The sequence below is a fragment of the Sapajus apella genome, unplaced genomic scaffold, assembly GCF_009761245.1.
Source record: "Sapajus apella isolate SASKATOON/1434 unplaced genomic scaffold, GSC_monkey_1.0 scaffold1, whole genome shotgun sequence".
NCBI classification, from domain to species: domain Eukaryota; kingdom Metazoa; phylum Chordata; class Mammalia; order Primates; family Cebidae; genus Sapajus; species Sapajus apella.
Window position 1 is genome coordinate 58,399,160 of NW_022436941.1, and position 15,531 is coordinate 58,414,690.

At 39.3% G+C, this 15,531-nt stretch overlaps 1 protein-coding gene across 6 annotated transcripts in view; it reads left to right on the plus strand.

Annotated features, from left to right (window-relative positions):
• Window positions 1-110: 110 nt before the first annotated feature.
• The window catches only part of SSBP2 (single stranded DNA binding protein 2), a 314,744-nt gene continuing 299,323 nt past the window's right edge, over window positions 111-15,531 (plus strand). For all 6 annotated transcript variants that reach the window (XM_032276921.1, XM_032276946.1, XM_032276962.1 and 3 more), the window contains exon 1: window positions 111-383. In XM_032276921.1, the coding sequence (XP_032132812.1) occupies window positions 322-383 (62 nt within the window). In that variant the 5' untranslated portion in view covers window positions 111-321. The remainder of the gene's footprint in view (window positions 384-15,531) is intronic.

Sequence of the window (15,531 nt, forward strand, 5' to 3'; positions counted from 1 at the left end):
TCGGAGGGGGGAGGGGGGAAGGAGAGCGGGTGGAGGGAGGAGAGCGGAGAGGGAAGGAGGGAGGGAGGGAACCGGGGAGGGAGGGAAGGAGGGAGGAGACTGCCGCTGAGGCTGTAGCCGCCACCGCGCGCTTCGGCAGGCCGGAGGGAGGGGGAGGCCTGTCAGTCTCGCGCGTTGCCTGGGCGAAGGGGGCGGAGCTTTGGCGTGGGGCGGCCAATAGTGGGGGTGGCTGCGTGGGTCGCCATGGGGACGGGGCTGTTCCCGGGGAGGCTGTGATGGGTTGACAGGTGCGTGACAGTGGGAGCTGCTCTCGGCACAAGCATGTACGGCAAAGGCAAGAGTAACAGCAGCGCCGTCCCGTCCGACAGCCAGGCCCGGGAGAAGTAAGTGTCTCCGCTTCTCACCCACCTCCGCCTTCACACGCGCGCACACTCACGCACGCACTCGCACACTCTGGGAGACACAGACACTCTCCGCCCGGGGACGCCGGGGGTGGGCTGGCAGGGGGAGGGGTGCCGCGGTGGGGGCGTGTGGTGCGGGGAGCCGCGCTTTTCCCGGAGGTGCGGGCGCGGGGCGGACGGCCGCAGGGGGCTGTCCGCAGGAGGGAGCGGGTGTGTTGAGGGGCGGCGGTGGTGCTGGTGGTGTGGATGGAAACTTGTTTGGGTGATTGAGGGAAATAACCCGCGGGTTCACCTTCCAAAGTAACTTTCGAGCTGGGGTCCGGGGCTCCGGGGACCCGAGGAGCCGCCGGAGGTGGCGGCAGGGGCAGCTGCGTGGAGGAAGGCGCGCGGTGGGAATGTGGGTGTTTGGCGGGCCGGCCGGGGTCGGGGCCAGGGTCGGGGCCGGGGTCGCGCGGGCGGCGCGGGGAGCGCGGCGGCGGGGGCCCGGGCGCTGGGGCTCGGGGCGGCGAGCGCGGTGCGAGGCGAGGGCGGCGGTGCCGGGCGCGCGGCGGGCGGAAGCCGGGCGTGGAGCGGCCGAGCGGGGCCCCGCGGGGCGCGGAGACGCGCGCGGGGCGCGGAGGGCGTGTGCGGGTGTGGGCCGGGTGGGCGTCTGGGCTTTCCTGGGCTAGGGACGGACTCAGCGTCCTCAGTCCCCTGCGCGGCGCGGAGCTGGGGTGGAGGCGGGTGGGCGCCAGAGACGCCGCTGAAGTTTGGGAGTCGGAGAGGGACAGAGTTCCCGGGGAGCTAAACTGCTGGCGAGGAGCGGGGTCTGTTGGAGGAGGCCGGCGTTTCTGCCTCTCGCAGCGGACCCAACTCCGCGGCGGCGGCGGGCGAACTTTTTGTGAGGCTGGCAGCCCCCGAGCGGCGGGAGGGGCGGACCCGGCGGGGCGGTGGTCGGGGGCGCGCGGAGGGGAGGTGTGGGAGCCGCCGGGGGCGCCAAGGAGGGCAGCTGCGGCGGGGTGGGGCAGTGGTCCGAAAAGGGGTTTGTGGGAGGGGAGATGCGTTCAGGTGGGAAGGAGCCGCTTGGTTGCAGTTGTGGGGAGATACAGGTGTTAACTTCGGTGGGAGCCCAGGAGGCGGCTGGCGAGAACAGAGCCCCTCCCTGCCCGGGTTGCCACTGTCACGGCACACTGCAAAGCAGAGCGGTTTGCTGCTATTCTTGTGTACTTGTAACGGTGATTTGGTTGTTACTAAAAATGAGAACGAATAGTGACTGTGACCACTGAGGAAGAACCCCCCTCTTTTTTTTTTTTTTTTTTTTTAAACTATGCAGCAGATTAAACAGTGATTCCCAGTAACCACTTAAACTCTGAGGGTCAGTGTTATCCTTGTCATTGAACGCACCCCGTCTTTCTGAGAGGGGTTCAGACAAGGCGAAAAGTCTGAGAGCATCTCTCAAAGGTACTTTGGTTACCTTGCGCACAGAAATAGCTGCATAAATGAAAACCGAATGCGGAGGCTACTGAGTTTTCCTCCTTGCTTTAGGCAGTTAGTCTCCCCCTGAAAGTTTCGTGTGCCCTAGGGATGGGAACATTTCCCAATCTTTGTGTTGGCAGCAACACACTCAGTTCCCATAGGATTTAGAGGTATCAGGCCTTGATGTAGCAAAGCAAAACAAAACAAACAAAACAAAAAAAATTAGAGAGGCTGGTTTGTTTTTTTCCAAGAGATATTTTCTGAGCTGCATTCAGGATCTTGTTGCTGTGGCAAGGAATATGTAAAAGACGTAGCGTTATAGCCTGGTAAAGAAACGGCAGTTACTAGAATTGAAGTTTTGAAATGCAGTCTCATTCGTGTGCAGTAATCATTTTGTTATACTGTGTCTGATAAAAACACATGAAGGAGGACGTTTTAATGATTACAGAATATTTGAACTTCACATTAGAGTGAAGGAATTGAAATGTATTGGGGTATGATCTTATTTTGGGGGTGACTGAATTTGAAAATCAAAGTAATTTTAGATTTTAGGTGAACTCCCAGGAAGGGGTGAACGTTAGCCAAATCCCACTCAGTATCCTGATGACTTCTTATATTTTTTTAAGTTTCTCAGATAATAACCAGGAAGTTGGAACTTGTATAACTGTAGTCCTCTTTAGCTCTAATTCTGTGATTTCCCATCAGGAAAACCAATAATTGCCACTTTGCTGTCAAATATACCAAATTGAACACCAAGTAACATCTACTCTTGTGAGCAGATGAGGGTTCTGCTAGATGGTGCTATTTGATTTAAATATATTTCTTCCATTCATTTCAATTTGCAGCAGGAATTCTTGACTGTTTTGCCTTATGAACTAAATATAGGTGAAGAGGCCGCTTTTGAAGAATTGACAATGACTGTTCTGGGTTGTCATTGCATTAATTTCTAGTTGAATGTTGTTTGAATCTAAGACAAACATCGAGATAGGTTCTGTCTTACAGAATAAACTTAATTTCATTTTGGTGGGAGAGTTGATCTAATCCTCCCTGTTTTTCTCTTTATGTTTACTTGGGACTTTAATGCCACTATTCTGCAACAATGTACTCACATCTGAAGATAGGAATCTTGAAGTCATCATTAAAATGGATGTCACCAAATTTTGGTTCTTAATTTTTACAGTAGCAGATTATAAAAGGTGAAGAATTCTCCTTTAATAAGCTCATTAGAACTGTTCTTATCTTAAAAAATCACAGAACTAATTTGTTTCCGTAACAAATATGTGCATTTTAACAAAAACATTCTGCAAAAGGAGTCATTATTATAAATAATGGCATGCATAGGAAATAAGCACATTGGTTTTATAATCTATCAAGAAATGTGTTTTCTAACATGAGTTCATGGTGTTTAGTTGACATGTGCTTACCTGTATGAGGTCTTTGTTTTGTCTTTCCTTAGGAGGTCACTATATGAAATATTTGAAGTGAATTCTTGGTTTTACACAGTTTCTATGATTTCAGTATACACTTCTGAACATAAAAATGACCAGGGTAAGATTAGTTACTATCATTTTAAGAAAAGCAGATCGTCTTAATTATAGAGGGACTAATTGAAAACCCATGGAGGGAGGTGGGATGTAGAAATTTTAACTCTGATCTTGTTAGGTCATTTCTTCCTTTAGCAGACTTTCTTTGTAACACTAATTGCAATTGTAATTAAATAACTGTAATTGGATGTTTAATATCTAGTGTTTCCTAAAATGTAAGTTTCTTGAGGGTAGGGGATAATCTAATTTCTTCTCTACGGTATCTTGGACATTGAGGTGCCTTCTAATATCAACACATTGATAAATTGTTATTGAAGATGTTAGACTCATAGGATTTTTTTAATGTAAAATTTTTTTCAGTGACCTCCAAACTAAACTTGTAAGTTTAAGTTTCACGTTCTCTAGCTTAGTTGTATTTCAGAAATACCCTCAAACCACAACACATCGAAAATAACTATTATTTGCCATCCTGTGTGCCAGTCACTATGTTCAGTGTTTTATGCATATTTTCTCTAATTCTCCCAACAAATCTACAAGACGGGTGCTTTTTTTTTTCTCCGTTAAAGAAATATGAAAACTAAGACCTTGAATGTCTAAAGAACTCACCCATGGATACAATGCCAGAAAATAGGAAAGCTGGGTTTCTAACACTGATTTCTCTAACCTTAGAACCTATGGTTGAAGATGAAAGATATATTTTTCAGTGTACCATATTGTCTTCCTGAACTAGGGTAGGATGCTACAGATTTAGGGAACAGCATTACATAATCAGATGTAACAGACTTTAAAGATTTGATCAAATATGCAGTCTTAACCACTGGTGCACCCTGATGCTTATACCCTTCATTTGGCAGAAGGCACAAGGCACAGAAATTTTAGGAGTGAAAGTTGGAAGCTTAACATAATGAAGAAAACTTTTTTTTTTTTTCAGATTTTTCCCCAGGAATTTTGTTTGATTAGTTGTTTCAAAGTTAAACATAATAGTTGTGAACAATTCCTATATGAAATGTTGCTGAACTTAAAGCCACACAGTATGGCACACTACCGCAGAAAGAGTAACTGACACCTGCAAATAGATGAGTAGTGATACTAATTTTTTATTAACTAATTTGATCCTTTATGTAATAGCATAGAAAGATGAATCTGCTAGAAAGCAAAGTTGGACATAAAAGATACACATAGTATACATTGACTTTTATGTGGTAAACTAGCCAGAAACTACAGGAATCAAACTGTATCTAATCTTGAGTTCTGAAAAGTAACTTTGGCTTTTAAATTTTCAATCTTAGTTGAATATACCAAGAAGCAAATACCGTATGCTTATTTCAAAGTAGTTATGGTCTAATGAACATGTAAATGCCACTTCATATAAAAGAGAGTTTATAGGGATTAATATCTGCCAGCATCACCTTTTTCTCCCCTTCTACCCTTAAAGTAATTCAAGTATTCCCCCATCATTAATGTACCCTCTGCAAAGAAAAATGATAAACCTTTCTTCCTTTCTGAAGGAATAAGGCAAGAAAAGTAATAGAGATCGCTTCAGAAACTTATTTAACAGCAATTCACACAATTCAGGATTTCCAAAACTGATGGAGTATCTTCCTGGAAATGAAGTTTTGTATAAAATATTAAATTGCTCCTCCCCCTTTTAATCTCCAGGATGTTCCTCCAAAATACTAAACAGCTTGCATCTGAAATGTCGTTAGCTTTTGATTAATCTTTTTCTGTTGTTTTAGAAGTATCAGAGCCCCCTATTTTTAAGGAACATATCTAAAGAAAGAATGTGGGTAAGATGTTCAGAGTTAAGTTTTAGTATGGTTTATCCAGAGATTTATTGTGGCTAATTTAGAAGTAGTAGTAATATTATAATTGTTTTTCAGAGCTGTGAAAGAAAAAGTTGGAAGTTTTTAGTCTCACACTTTCAGAGCCAGTTTGCCATACAGAACCAACTTAGGATGCAGACAGCATCACTACATTTTAGTTGTTCTGCAGCAGGAGACAAAATATGCCTTTCATCTTTAATCACTACTAGAATTATTTTGTTTCAGAAATAGAGCATACTTTGTGGGTGAGGGGCTTGAATACCCAGGTTGCAGTTTATTAATATGTCTCCTCAGTCGTTGAGAGGTACAAGTACAATTTGGGGAAAAAAACAATTCAAATTTAGAATCTTTCTTTCATAGAAATCACAACCATTGCATTAATCCTGAGATATAGGATTAGGATGGAAGTACTGAGTTTGAAAGACATGAAACTACTGGGAATATATAATTTAAAAATAGGAATTCAGTTATTTTGGAATACACGAGGTCATTCTCTGTTGTTAGGTGTACATGATTGCTTTGATGTTGGTGTGGGAATTACAGATTAAATATTTGCATGCTAGTGACATATATGAGCCTCTGTAAATATATGCTAAAAATATTAGTTTTATTAAGAACTTACTGTTTCTGAAAGGGTGGACTTAAAATAGCACTGGAGCAATATAAGGTGTATTTGTTAATATCTGAAGAGTTTGGAATATATAAGTAATCAGATTTTAAACATTATCAAACTTTGTATGTACTTTACAAATGTAACATGTATTCATGCAAGTTTTGCTGACATATGTATATAACCTAGCATAACAAGGATTGTGACAGTTACTTGATTATGAGATTAAAACCCTATACATACTATAAAAAGTGACCTGAAGGGTGGTCCACCAAGATTAATGTCCTGCCTGCTTCAAGTAGTTAGAGGAGTAGCAGAGTCTCTTCTTACCTTCTACAAACTGTATTTTATTCCTTGTGTGAGGACGTTAAAAAACAGGTGAAAATATGGACCACCCAAGGAAGAATAAAGTTTTTCCAGATAACGTTAACATATTTGGTAAATGGTAACTTTGGTTATGTAGCTTAATAGTTAAGAACTTTTGAAAAGTGGAACTATTAATGTTTTTCTAATAATTATAGGACCAAAAATTCATCTGGACTCAAATCAGCCTGGTCAGTCTCAATGCAATGGAGTAATTATTTTTTTGTTCATTTTTAAAAGACAAACTTCAGTTGGTGTCACTTCTTTAGAAATGACAAAGCTACTCTCATCTTTTCCTTTAAAAATGTTAATTACATTTCATGTATGACCCTAAACAGCTTTCAGACAACAATAAGCCATTGTAACATTTTATATCACAGTTCAGCTAGAGTGAGCGGAAACCAATGACCTGGCAATCTCCTATTTTTGATCTTCTCTGTTAATTTTGCTTCATGACTATAATGTCAAACAAGTAGTTAAGCACAGAAAAAAATTGTAGGGCTAAAAAATATAGCCCTTTGTTATTTTTTTTTCTAGTTTTAAAGATTTGTTTTTGTAACTGTAGGTGTTAAAGAGTATGGTTGTAATTACGAATATAGCTTTATTTTTTAATTAGTTTTAAACCTACAGCACATTAAAATAGTGATGAAATATTTGTAAAGGCAAGAATAATAGATGAAAATATATGTGACTCTGTCCATGTAAGTTGGGAGAGGAATTGATGCCAGAAAAAGACACTTATCTCAAATTAATATGATTTATTATAGTGATCTGATATTTGCCTGATTCTCCTTTTATTTCATCTATTCCAGATTTGAGAAAAAAACAAGAGCTACTTTATTAATGGAAGAAATCTAAACAAATTATTATTATTTTTTTGGGACGGAGTTTCACTCTTGTTACCCAGGCTGGAGTGCAATGGCGTGATCTCGGCTCACCGCAACCTCTGCTTCCTGGGTTTAGGCAATTCTCCTGCCTCAACCTCCTGAGTAGCTGGGATTACAGGCACGCGCCACCATGCCTAGCTAATGTTTTGTATTTTTAGTAGAGATGGGGTTTTACCATGTTGACCAGGATGGTCTCGATCTCTTGACCTCGTGATCCACCCGCCTCGGCCTCCCAAAGTGCTGGGATTACAGGCTTGAGCCACCGCGCCTGGCTAAACAAATTATTAAAAATGATCTCATTTTAAATGTGATTAAAGTGAATATTTTCTGTAAAATAACAAAATTCTAAATGGTATACGAAGAGTTTGTGGAGTTTTGTCATAGAAAATTATTGCTTAATAGTAACATTAACAGCAGTGCTATCATTTTGAGTGTCTTGTTTGTTTGGTACTTGTCTGCATTATCTTGTTTAATCCCGTCACATCCAGTAGGCTGTAGATACTGTTTTCTCTTACTGTTATAGAAAAAACATCAGCTTGAATTTATTAGGCTTTTGGCTTCAGGAATCAAAACAGGAGACAGAAAACAGCTTAATTGATCAGGTTTAAAAGGAAATCTTACATAACAGGATGTCTAGAAGTGGTGGTTTAAGAGTTGATTCAGTGAGTCAAGAACATCAGAGTTCAGGATCGGCTTCTCTGCCATCCTCATAGTCTTCCTCTCATGAACATAACATGGCTGCCTCAGGTTCCCAGCATCACTTCCTTACACACTTAAGTGTAAAGGCGGGAAGGACAGAGTTTTTCTTTCTTTGTGCCTGTCTCGTCAATCAGGGAGGAAAACTTTTTATTGAAGTTGCTTAGGAGACATCTTCTTATCCCTTGTTAGAAAGAACTATAAAATTTCTTCCTGTAAATGAATTATGCAAAATGTAGTGGGATTACTATAATTGGCTTACCTGAATTATGTAAACAAAACTTGGGATCTTTAGCAAGGAAGATATATCTTTAGGATATAGGGAGAATAAAATGAGTCTTTGCGTTCGTGAGACTTTCAAGTTTGAAGGATAAATATATAATAAGCAAATAAATGTACTGGGCAACTTCAAATAGTCATATATACTATAAAAGTAATGAAATAGTGTGATGTAGTGTATGACTGGGAGGCTGTGTTAGATTGGGTAGTCAGAATGACTGGTAGGCTATGTTAGATTGGATAGTCAGGGGAAGATTCTTGGAGAAGAGGACATTTAAGCAGAGAACTGAGTAATATTAAAAGAACCAGCCATAGAAAGGTTACAGTATTTCAGGTACGTCTAAACTACTATTGAAACTTCTCAGCGTCAACATAATTGCTCAAGGATATGTTAAATATGTGTGAAAATTGGGATGAAGAAGCTATGCTTTCCTGGTTTTGTTTTTAAAACAGAGGAATTTGGGTGTTGGTTTCAGTTTATCTGATCTTCCTAGATAATAGGGTTGTTGTCTTTTATCTTTCAAACCCTAAGGATAAACTTGTTCTGAAGGACAGTGGGGCTTTTATAATGATGATGATAGAAATAACTAAGATTTATTGAACACTTAAAGCCTACTGGGTTAACAGAGGTTGGTACAGTTGGCATAATAATTTCTCTTAAACCTTCTAGATTGGATTGTATACTCTCATAGCAGACTTCTTTTTTTTCATGTTTATTATAAATAATGAATTGGGTAATTTTTTTTTTTTTTGAGACAGAGTTTCACTCTTTTGTCCAGGCTGGAGTGAAGTGGTCTAATCTCAGCTTACTGCAACCCCCATCCTTCCATACCCCTCACCTGCTGGGGGGTTCAAGCAGTTCTCCCGCCTCAGCCTCCCTAGTAGCTGGGATTACAGGCATGTGCCACCACACTCAGCTAATTTTTGTATTTTTAATAGAGAAGGGTAGAGAGGGGGTTTCACCATGTTGGCCAGGCTGGCCTTGAACTCCTGACCTCAGGTGATCCACCTGCCTTGGCCTCCCAAAGTGTTAGGGTTACAGTCGTGAACCACTGTGCCCGGCCATTCGTGTGATGTTTAATGCCTCATCTTCTAGTTAGATTGGAAGCTTCCTGAGGGTAAGGACCATGGTGTCTTCTTTACCATCATATTCCCACTGCTTAGCACAGTGGTTGGGTTTGTGTTTATGTATTTGTGGAATAAATGAGTTAAGGATGTAATAAATTGGACATATTTCACAATAGTCTATCACCGTATCTAACTCATTTTTTCCCTAGTACTCCCAGTATTTGGTATAAGAATTAATGTAATTTCTAAAAAATATTTTTCTATAATATGGGCATTCAGTATTCTTTCTGTGAATTTCAGGACTATGGGAGATTATATTATGATGAAATGTGTGTATAGTTTTAATGTGAATTTTTAACAGAATGTTCCCATTTTCTTTGTGTTAAATTTAATAATATAAATGAAATTGTACTTTATAGTTTTTAAGATATTTTATTGTATAGTACTTTGTTTTACTTAAGTCACACTATAATCATATGAGGTAGGTGCTATCTCCATTGACTAGTAAGATTTATAAATGGAAACTGACTTATGCAGCTAGGCTAATACAGATAATATGTGGCAGACCTGAGCCATATTTACAGTTTTTTGGTTCCAAGGTCAGTGTTCCTTTCATTATGCTATAGCTGCCTCTTTTATGATGAGAGATTCATATATATTTAAGAAGGTTTAACTGTAGATTTGATTCAACAGAGAATCATAGATTAGATGATGGTTAAAAGTTTATGTTGGTACTTTCATTAAATGAAAAATATTGTTACAGTGTGTTAAACACAATCTGTAAAATTGCTTAACTCCAAAAGTGCCACATCATGAGTAAAAACTGATTTTTGTTTGAAATCTTTATGCTTTTGGTCTATAAGTGGATAGGTACAGGACTTAGGATAGTTTTGGGTTTTTAATTTGTGAAGACAGACTAATTTTTATCAGTGAACCCTCCTCTATTCCTTTGCCATTTAGCTTCAATTTAGAGTGTTGGGTTAGGGGTAGGGAAAGGTAAGGTTTTTTTTCCTTTTATATCTCTCTCTAACAAGGGAGGAAAAGTCTTTCTATATGACTTATTCAGAGAATATTCTTTTTTCTTTTTTTACCATTTTAACCATTTTTAGGTGTACAGTTCTGTGGCATTAAGTACATTCTCAATATGGTACAGCTATCGCCATTCTCCATCTCTAGAACTTTTTCATCTTTCCAGACTGAAACTCTGTACCCATTAAACAATCACTCCCTACTCCTGCCTTCTCTCTACCCTTGACAACTACCATTCTAGTTTCTGTCTCCAAGAATTTGACTATTTGAGATATCTCATATAACTGGGATCATGCAGTGTTTGTCTTTTTGTGGCTGGCTACTTTTGATAGCTTAATCCCTACAGCAACATCATAAAGTAGATGTAATCCCCATTTTATATATGGGGAAACTGAGTCTCAGAGGTTTTATATTTTGTCCTGGGTCACAGAGTAAATTGTATAGTCTGGATTCAAACTCAGGTTTCTTCTGCATTGCCCATTTTAACTATTTTGACTCAGTGTGTTTCATCGCCTAACATGGAGGAAAAATTGTAATGGAAGTTATGGGAGGTGGCGTGAAGATGGGAAGGGAATGTCCATATCCACCATTTTTAGTTGCAGTGGGAGGTAGTAGAGGATAAGAAGTTAAGGAAAGATTAGAAGCATTTTATAGCTGCTTTTAAAAAGGTGTATAGAATTATAGGTACCAAAATTGCCTCAGAGATAGCTACAAGATCTTTAGCTGGTAGCTGAGATTTAACAACATGGATGTAGATGCTCATCAGAGAGGAACATGCCAATTAGGAACTCAGGTTATAATTTCAGATAGTGCTCTTATTCTGTAACTAGAGGCAAAGTAATCTGCTTTAAGTGACTTTACTTGGTAAACTTTGGAGTCAGAAATATGTGATATCTAGGAAAAAACTACCCTGTAATTATGAGGGCCACAAAGATTAGGGTATGGGCAAGTTTTTACTGAAATATTAAAGGTTGTTGATGCTTTTCTGTAAGATAGGAGTATAATCGACAAGAGTAATCATTGACAAGATAATATAGCAAGTACTGGCAAAAATGCTTCTAGTTGACAAAATGTTTTTATGTTTGTATTAGGTCCCCAGCAGAATAGCAGAATGGTTCCCTTAAAGGGTTAATTGTATAGGATCATATGGAATTGTACAGAATAATAATTACATAGAATAGCCTAAGAAAATAGAGCTTCTTAAAAACCTGAATTTTGCCAAAAGAGCATTTAAAATGTTTTTAAAACTTAACTGTTTTATAGTGTAAATCTATATATATATTTTATGGGATGGGAATCATACTTATTCTGCCGTCTCCCCACTATGTTACTCATTTAAAAAATGTTAACCGTCTGTTATTTGTTAGCCTCTGTTGAGCCTTCCTGAGTCAGATCTTAATAACCTGGCAATCTTTGCCCATCAGTAACTCTCCATTCAGAGGGCCCTCACTATCAGCCATTACCACACTGGGTAGCAAGCACTATAATGGGTATAGAGAAGGTGCTATGGGATTTCTGAAAAAAGGCATTGAATCTAGGCTAGGGCTGTGAAAGTGTCAGGAAATATTTCTAAGAGGATGTTTATTGAAAGGCTAGCATTAGTCAACTTGGAAGATGGGACAAGTAAAGAGTATTCTAGCCAGAGAGAGAAGCATGTACAACAACATAGAGGCATTAAAAGGTGTGATATATTTGTTGACATGCAGTAAACAAATGTATCACACCTTTTAATGCCTCTATGTTGTTGTACATGCTTCTCTGTCTGGCTAGAATAAACAAATGGTAGGGGATAAATCTGGCAAATTAAATAGGAACAATTTCAAGAACAGCCTTAAATGACAACTTGACCTAAGAGATAAGCAACTTAAAAAATTTTTTTTTTTAAAATTTTGAGACAGAGTCTCACTCTGTTGCCCAGGCTGGAATGCAGTGGCGCAATCATGGCTCACTGAAACCTCCACCTCCTGGGTTCAAGCTGTTGTCCTGCCTCAGCCTCCCAAGTAGCTGGGACTACAAGGCATGCGACACCACACCCCGCTAATGTTTTTGTTTTTTTTTTTTTTTTGAGACGGAGTTTCGCTCTTGTTACCCAGGCTGGAGTGCAATGGCGCGATCTCGGCTCACCGCAACCTCTGCCTCCTGGGTTCAGGCAATTCTCCTGCCTCAGCCTCCTGAGTAGCTGGGATTACAGGCACGTGCCACCATGCTCAGCTAATTTTTTGTAGTTTTAGTAGAGACGGGGGTTTCACCATGTTGACCAGGATGGTCTCGATCTCTTGACCTCGTGATCCACCCGCCTCGGCCTCCCAAAGTGCTGGGATTACAGGCGTGAGCCACCGCGCCTGGCCTAATGTTTGTATTTTTAGTAGAGTTGGGGTTTTACCATGTTGGCCAGGCTGGTCTCAAACTCCTGACCTCAAGTGATCCGCCTCAGCCTCTTAAAGTGCTGGGATTACAGATGTGAGTCACTGTGTCCGGCTTGAGATAAGCAGTTTTAACCAGAAAAGTTACACCATCTCAGATGCATTTTAGAAGAATTATTTTAGAAAACATACACAGCATGGAGTAAATGGGGAGATAGATCCATTAGGAAGCTATTGCTGTAACAATACAAATGCTTATGGTGTCATCATTTTTCTCTACCAATGCAGTGTACATTTCAGGATGTAGAATAGGTCAAATCTGGTGGCCTAAGTGTGAAAGTTAGGATTTTTAAAGACAGGTGCAATTATTGGTAGAAGTTTTAGTCACAGACTTTGAGATATAGGAGGAGGAACAGGTCATTGTAAAGGTGTAAGGAGGAAGATGATGAGTTTAGTTTGAGATGCCAGTAAGACCTAGAGATGGAGCAGTTTGGGAGGAAATTGGGTATGCAGATTCTGAGTTCATGGAAGAAGTCTAAGCTGGAGATAAAGAATTGGGAAAGGATAGGGACAGAGAAAGAATATTTATAAGCATAAGGTATTTGTGTTTCAAGCATCATGGTAGGCATCATATAAATCATATTTTGTACAGTGCTGTGAAGTGGGTATTATCTCCATTTTACTGATGAAGAAACCAGGGCTTTAATAGGATAAGTAATTTAGCTGAAGCACACATGTTAGAGCTGGAATCTGAACTCAAGGTTTAGTTTATTATTTCTCTGTTTTCAAAACTTTGTTGAAATCTGACATTCATACAGAAAAATGCATATATCCTAAATGTGTAATTTGATGAATTTTCACAAACTGAACACACCAGTGTAACCAAGTACCCACATCAAGAAAAAGAACATTACCAGCACTCTGGAAACTTCATATGTGCTACCCACCTTGCTTGATTTTTAGCAGCATAGATCAACTTTTCTTGTTTTTGCTACTTATGTATGGCTCATTTGTTTTTGCATCTTATATCATTTGAAGGCATGAAATGGGGATAAAGCCATTCTTCATGGGAATGCGCAGGGAGAAAGTGTGAGGAAACCAGAACTTTGGGGAATATTTAAGATATAGGTGGAGTAAGAGTTGAAAAGAACAGAGAGTTATGAGAGAAACTCATAAAGGACTGGCATCAAAAGAAGTCAAGAAAGGGAGTTTTGAGAATGGAAGGATGAGTTACAGTGTGAGATTTGTAGAATGAACAAGATGGTTAAACAGGGCTGAATTTTTAAGTTAAGAAACAATCTGTGACCTTAGGGAGGACAGTGTCAGTGGAGTAAACTCAAGTTAGCATGTGGTGTTTTGGGAAATTTATATAAGATGAAGTGGTAGAGACATCAGATGTGGACAGCCTTCACTGGAGAAAGAAAGCATAGAGAGAAGACTTAATTGGAAGGGGACATACCTTTTTTTTTTTTTTTTTTTTTTTTTTTTTGTGAATTTTGCATGGGTGGCAATAGTTGAGGGAATACTGTTTGGTTTTATGGTGTTGTAAAGAGGTTTTGTCAACTCCAAAGAGTTTTGATCCACTTATTAAATTATTACCATTAAAGGATGACAATAATGGGATGCTACAGGGGACATGGAAAAGAAAGCCAATAGATAAAGTGTTTTTTAGCTTTAGTAGATGGGTGTTGAAAGTAACTGTAAGTGTATGAATTTTAAAAAAGAATGATTTTTGGGATGGATTACACTTGCTAGCTTTTGTCAACTGCTTTTTAAAAACTTTTTGAATTGCAGGAGATTAGAATTAAAGGGATCGTTTTGAAGTGATGACTAGAAAGTAACTGTGGTGCAATGAAGAAAAGCAAATTAATAGCTGCCCACCTTGGCTACCAATCAGGCCATTAGCCTGTAAAGCAAAAGTTGGATGGAAAATTATTTTTTAACTTTCTGTTGGTTAGCCAATTCTAACTTTTCTTTTGAATTGTATCTCTAAATTTCCTTTCTACTTTTTAAATGGGTAGAGGGGATAACGAGAATACCTGAATAAAACCCCTATTTACAGAGCACAAATTGAGTTAATTTGATTAGCTTACTAGTACTCTTTAAAATACTTTTTGCTATTTGAGTAACAAATATTCCAAGAAGAAAAATTAAAGATACAGGTAAGCAAAAAATGAGGAAAATAAAAACAACCATATAACCTTCCAGACTTTTTTATATCCATGCATGCATATAAAAAATTTGATATTTAATAAGAAAAACAGCAAAGCCACTTAACCAAAAAGTACCCTTTTAAATAAGAGGAGAAAAGGCAACAAAAGATAATATTTGTGAGCATGTATCAATTTCTAAGTTCCAATAAATACCTTCCTCAAAAACAGTATTAAAAAAAAGTTTAAATTCATTTATTATTCATTTATTCATTAACTACTTTTTTCAGCATCCTGCTCTGTGCCAGGCACTGTATAAGGCAGTGGGCAAGGTAAACCCTACCAGAGAAGTAAAACAGGGCTTTTGGCATAGGGCCAATGTTGTGCTTGGAACAAGTCCAGAAGTGACAGAGACTGTGATAGTTTCTAGAAACAATTCAGTAGTGCTGTAGTGTGTGTGTTTCAGGGTAGTAGGGTGTTTTTGGAAAAGTGGTAGAGGCTACAGAGGTAAGCAATGGCTAGTTCTTGAAAGCCAGCCTAAGAATTCTGAATTCATCCTGAGGCCAGTGGGGCTTACTCTTAAGATTGGGAAGCAACATGATCAGAGTTTTTTCTATCAACCTGAGAACAGGAAACAAATAATCTGAAATGTTAAAAAAAAACTCATTTTATTTTACCCAGGTGTAACAAAACATGGATTGATAAATACTTTTTGTCATTTTTAAGAGTATAAGCTTAATCTCAGAGGAAAGCAAAATGCAAATATAGAAATGATATAAAGTATGGCTTATTATTGATGTTCTATTTTATCTAATATTTTATGATAAAATTTTTAATATTTTGCTCTGTCAATAGGGAAGTTT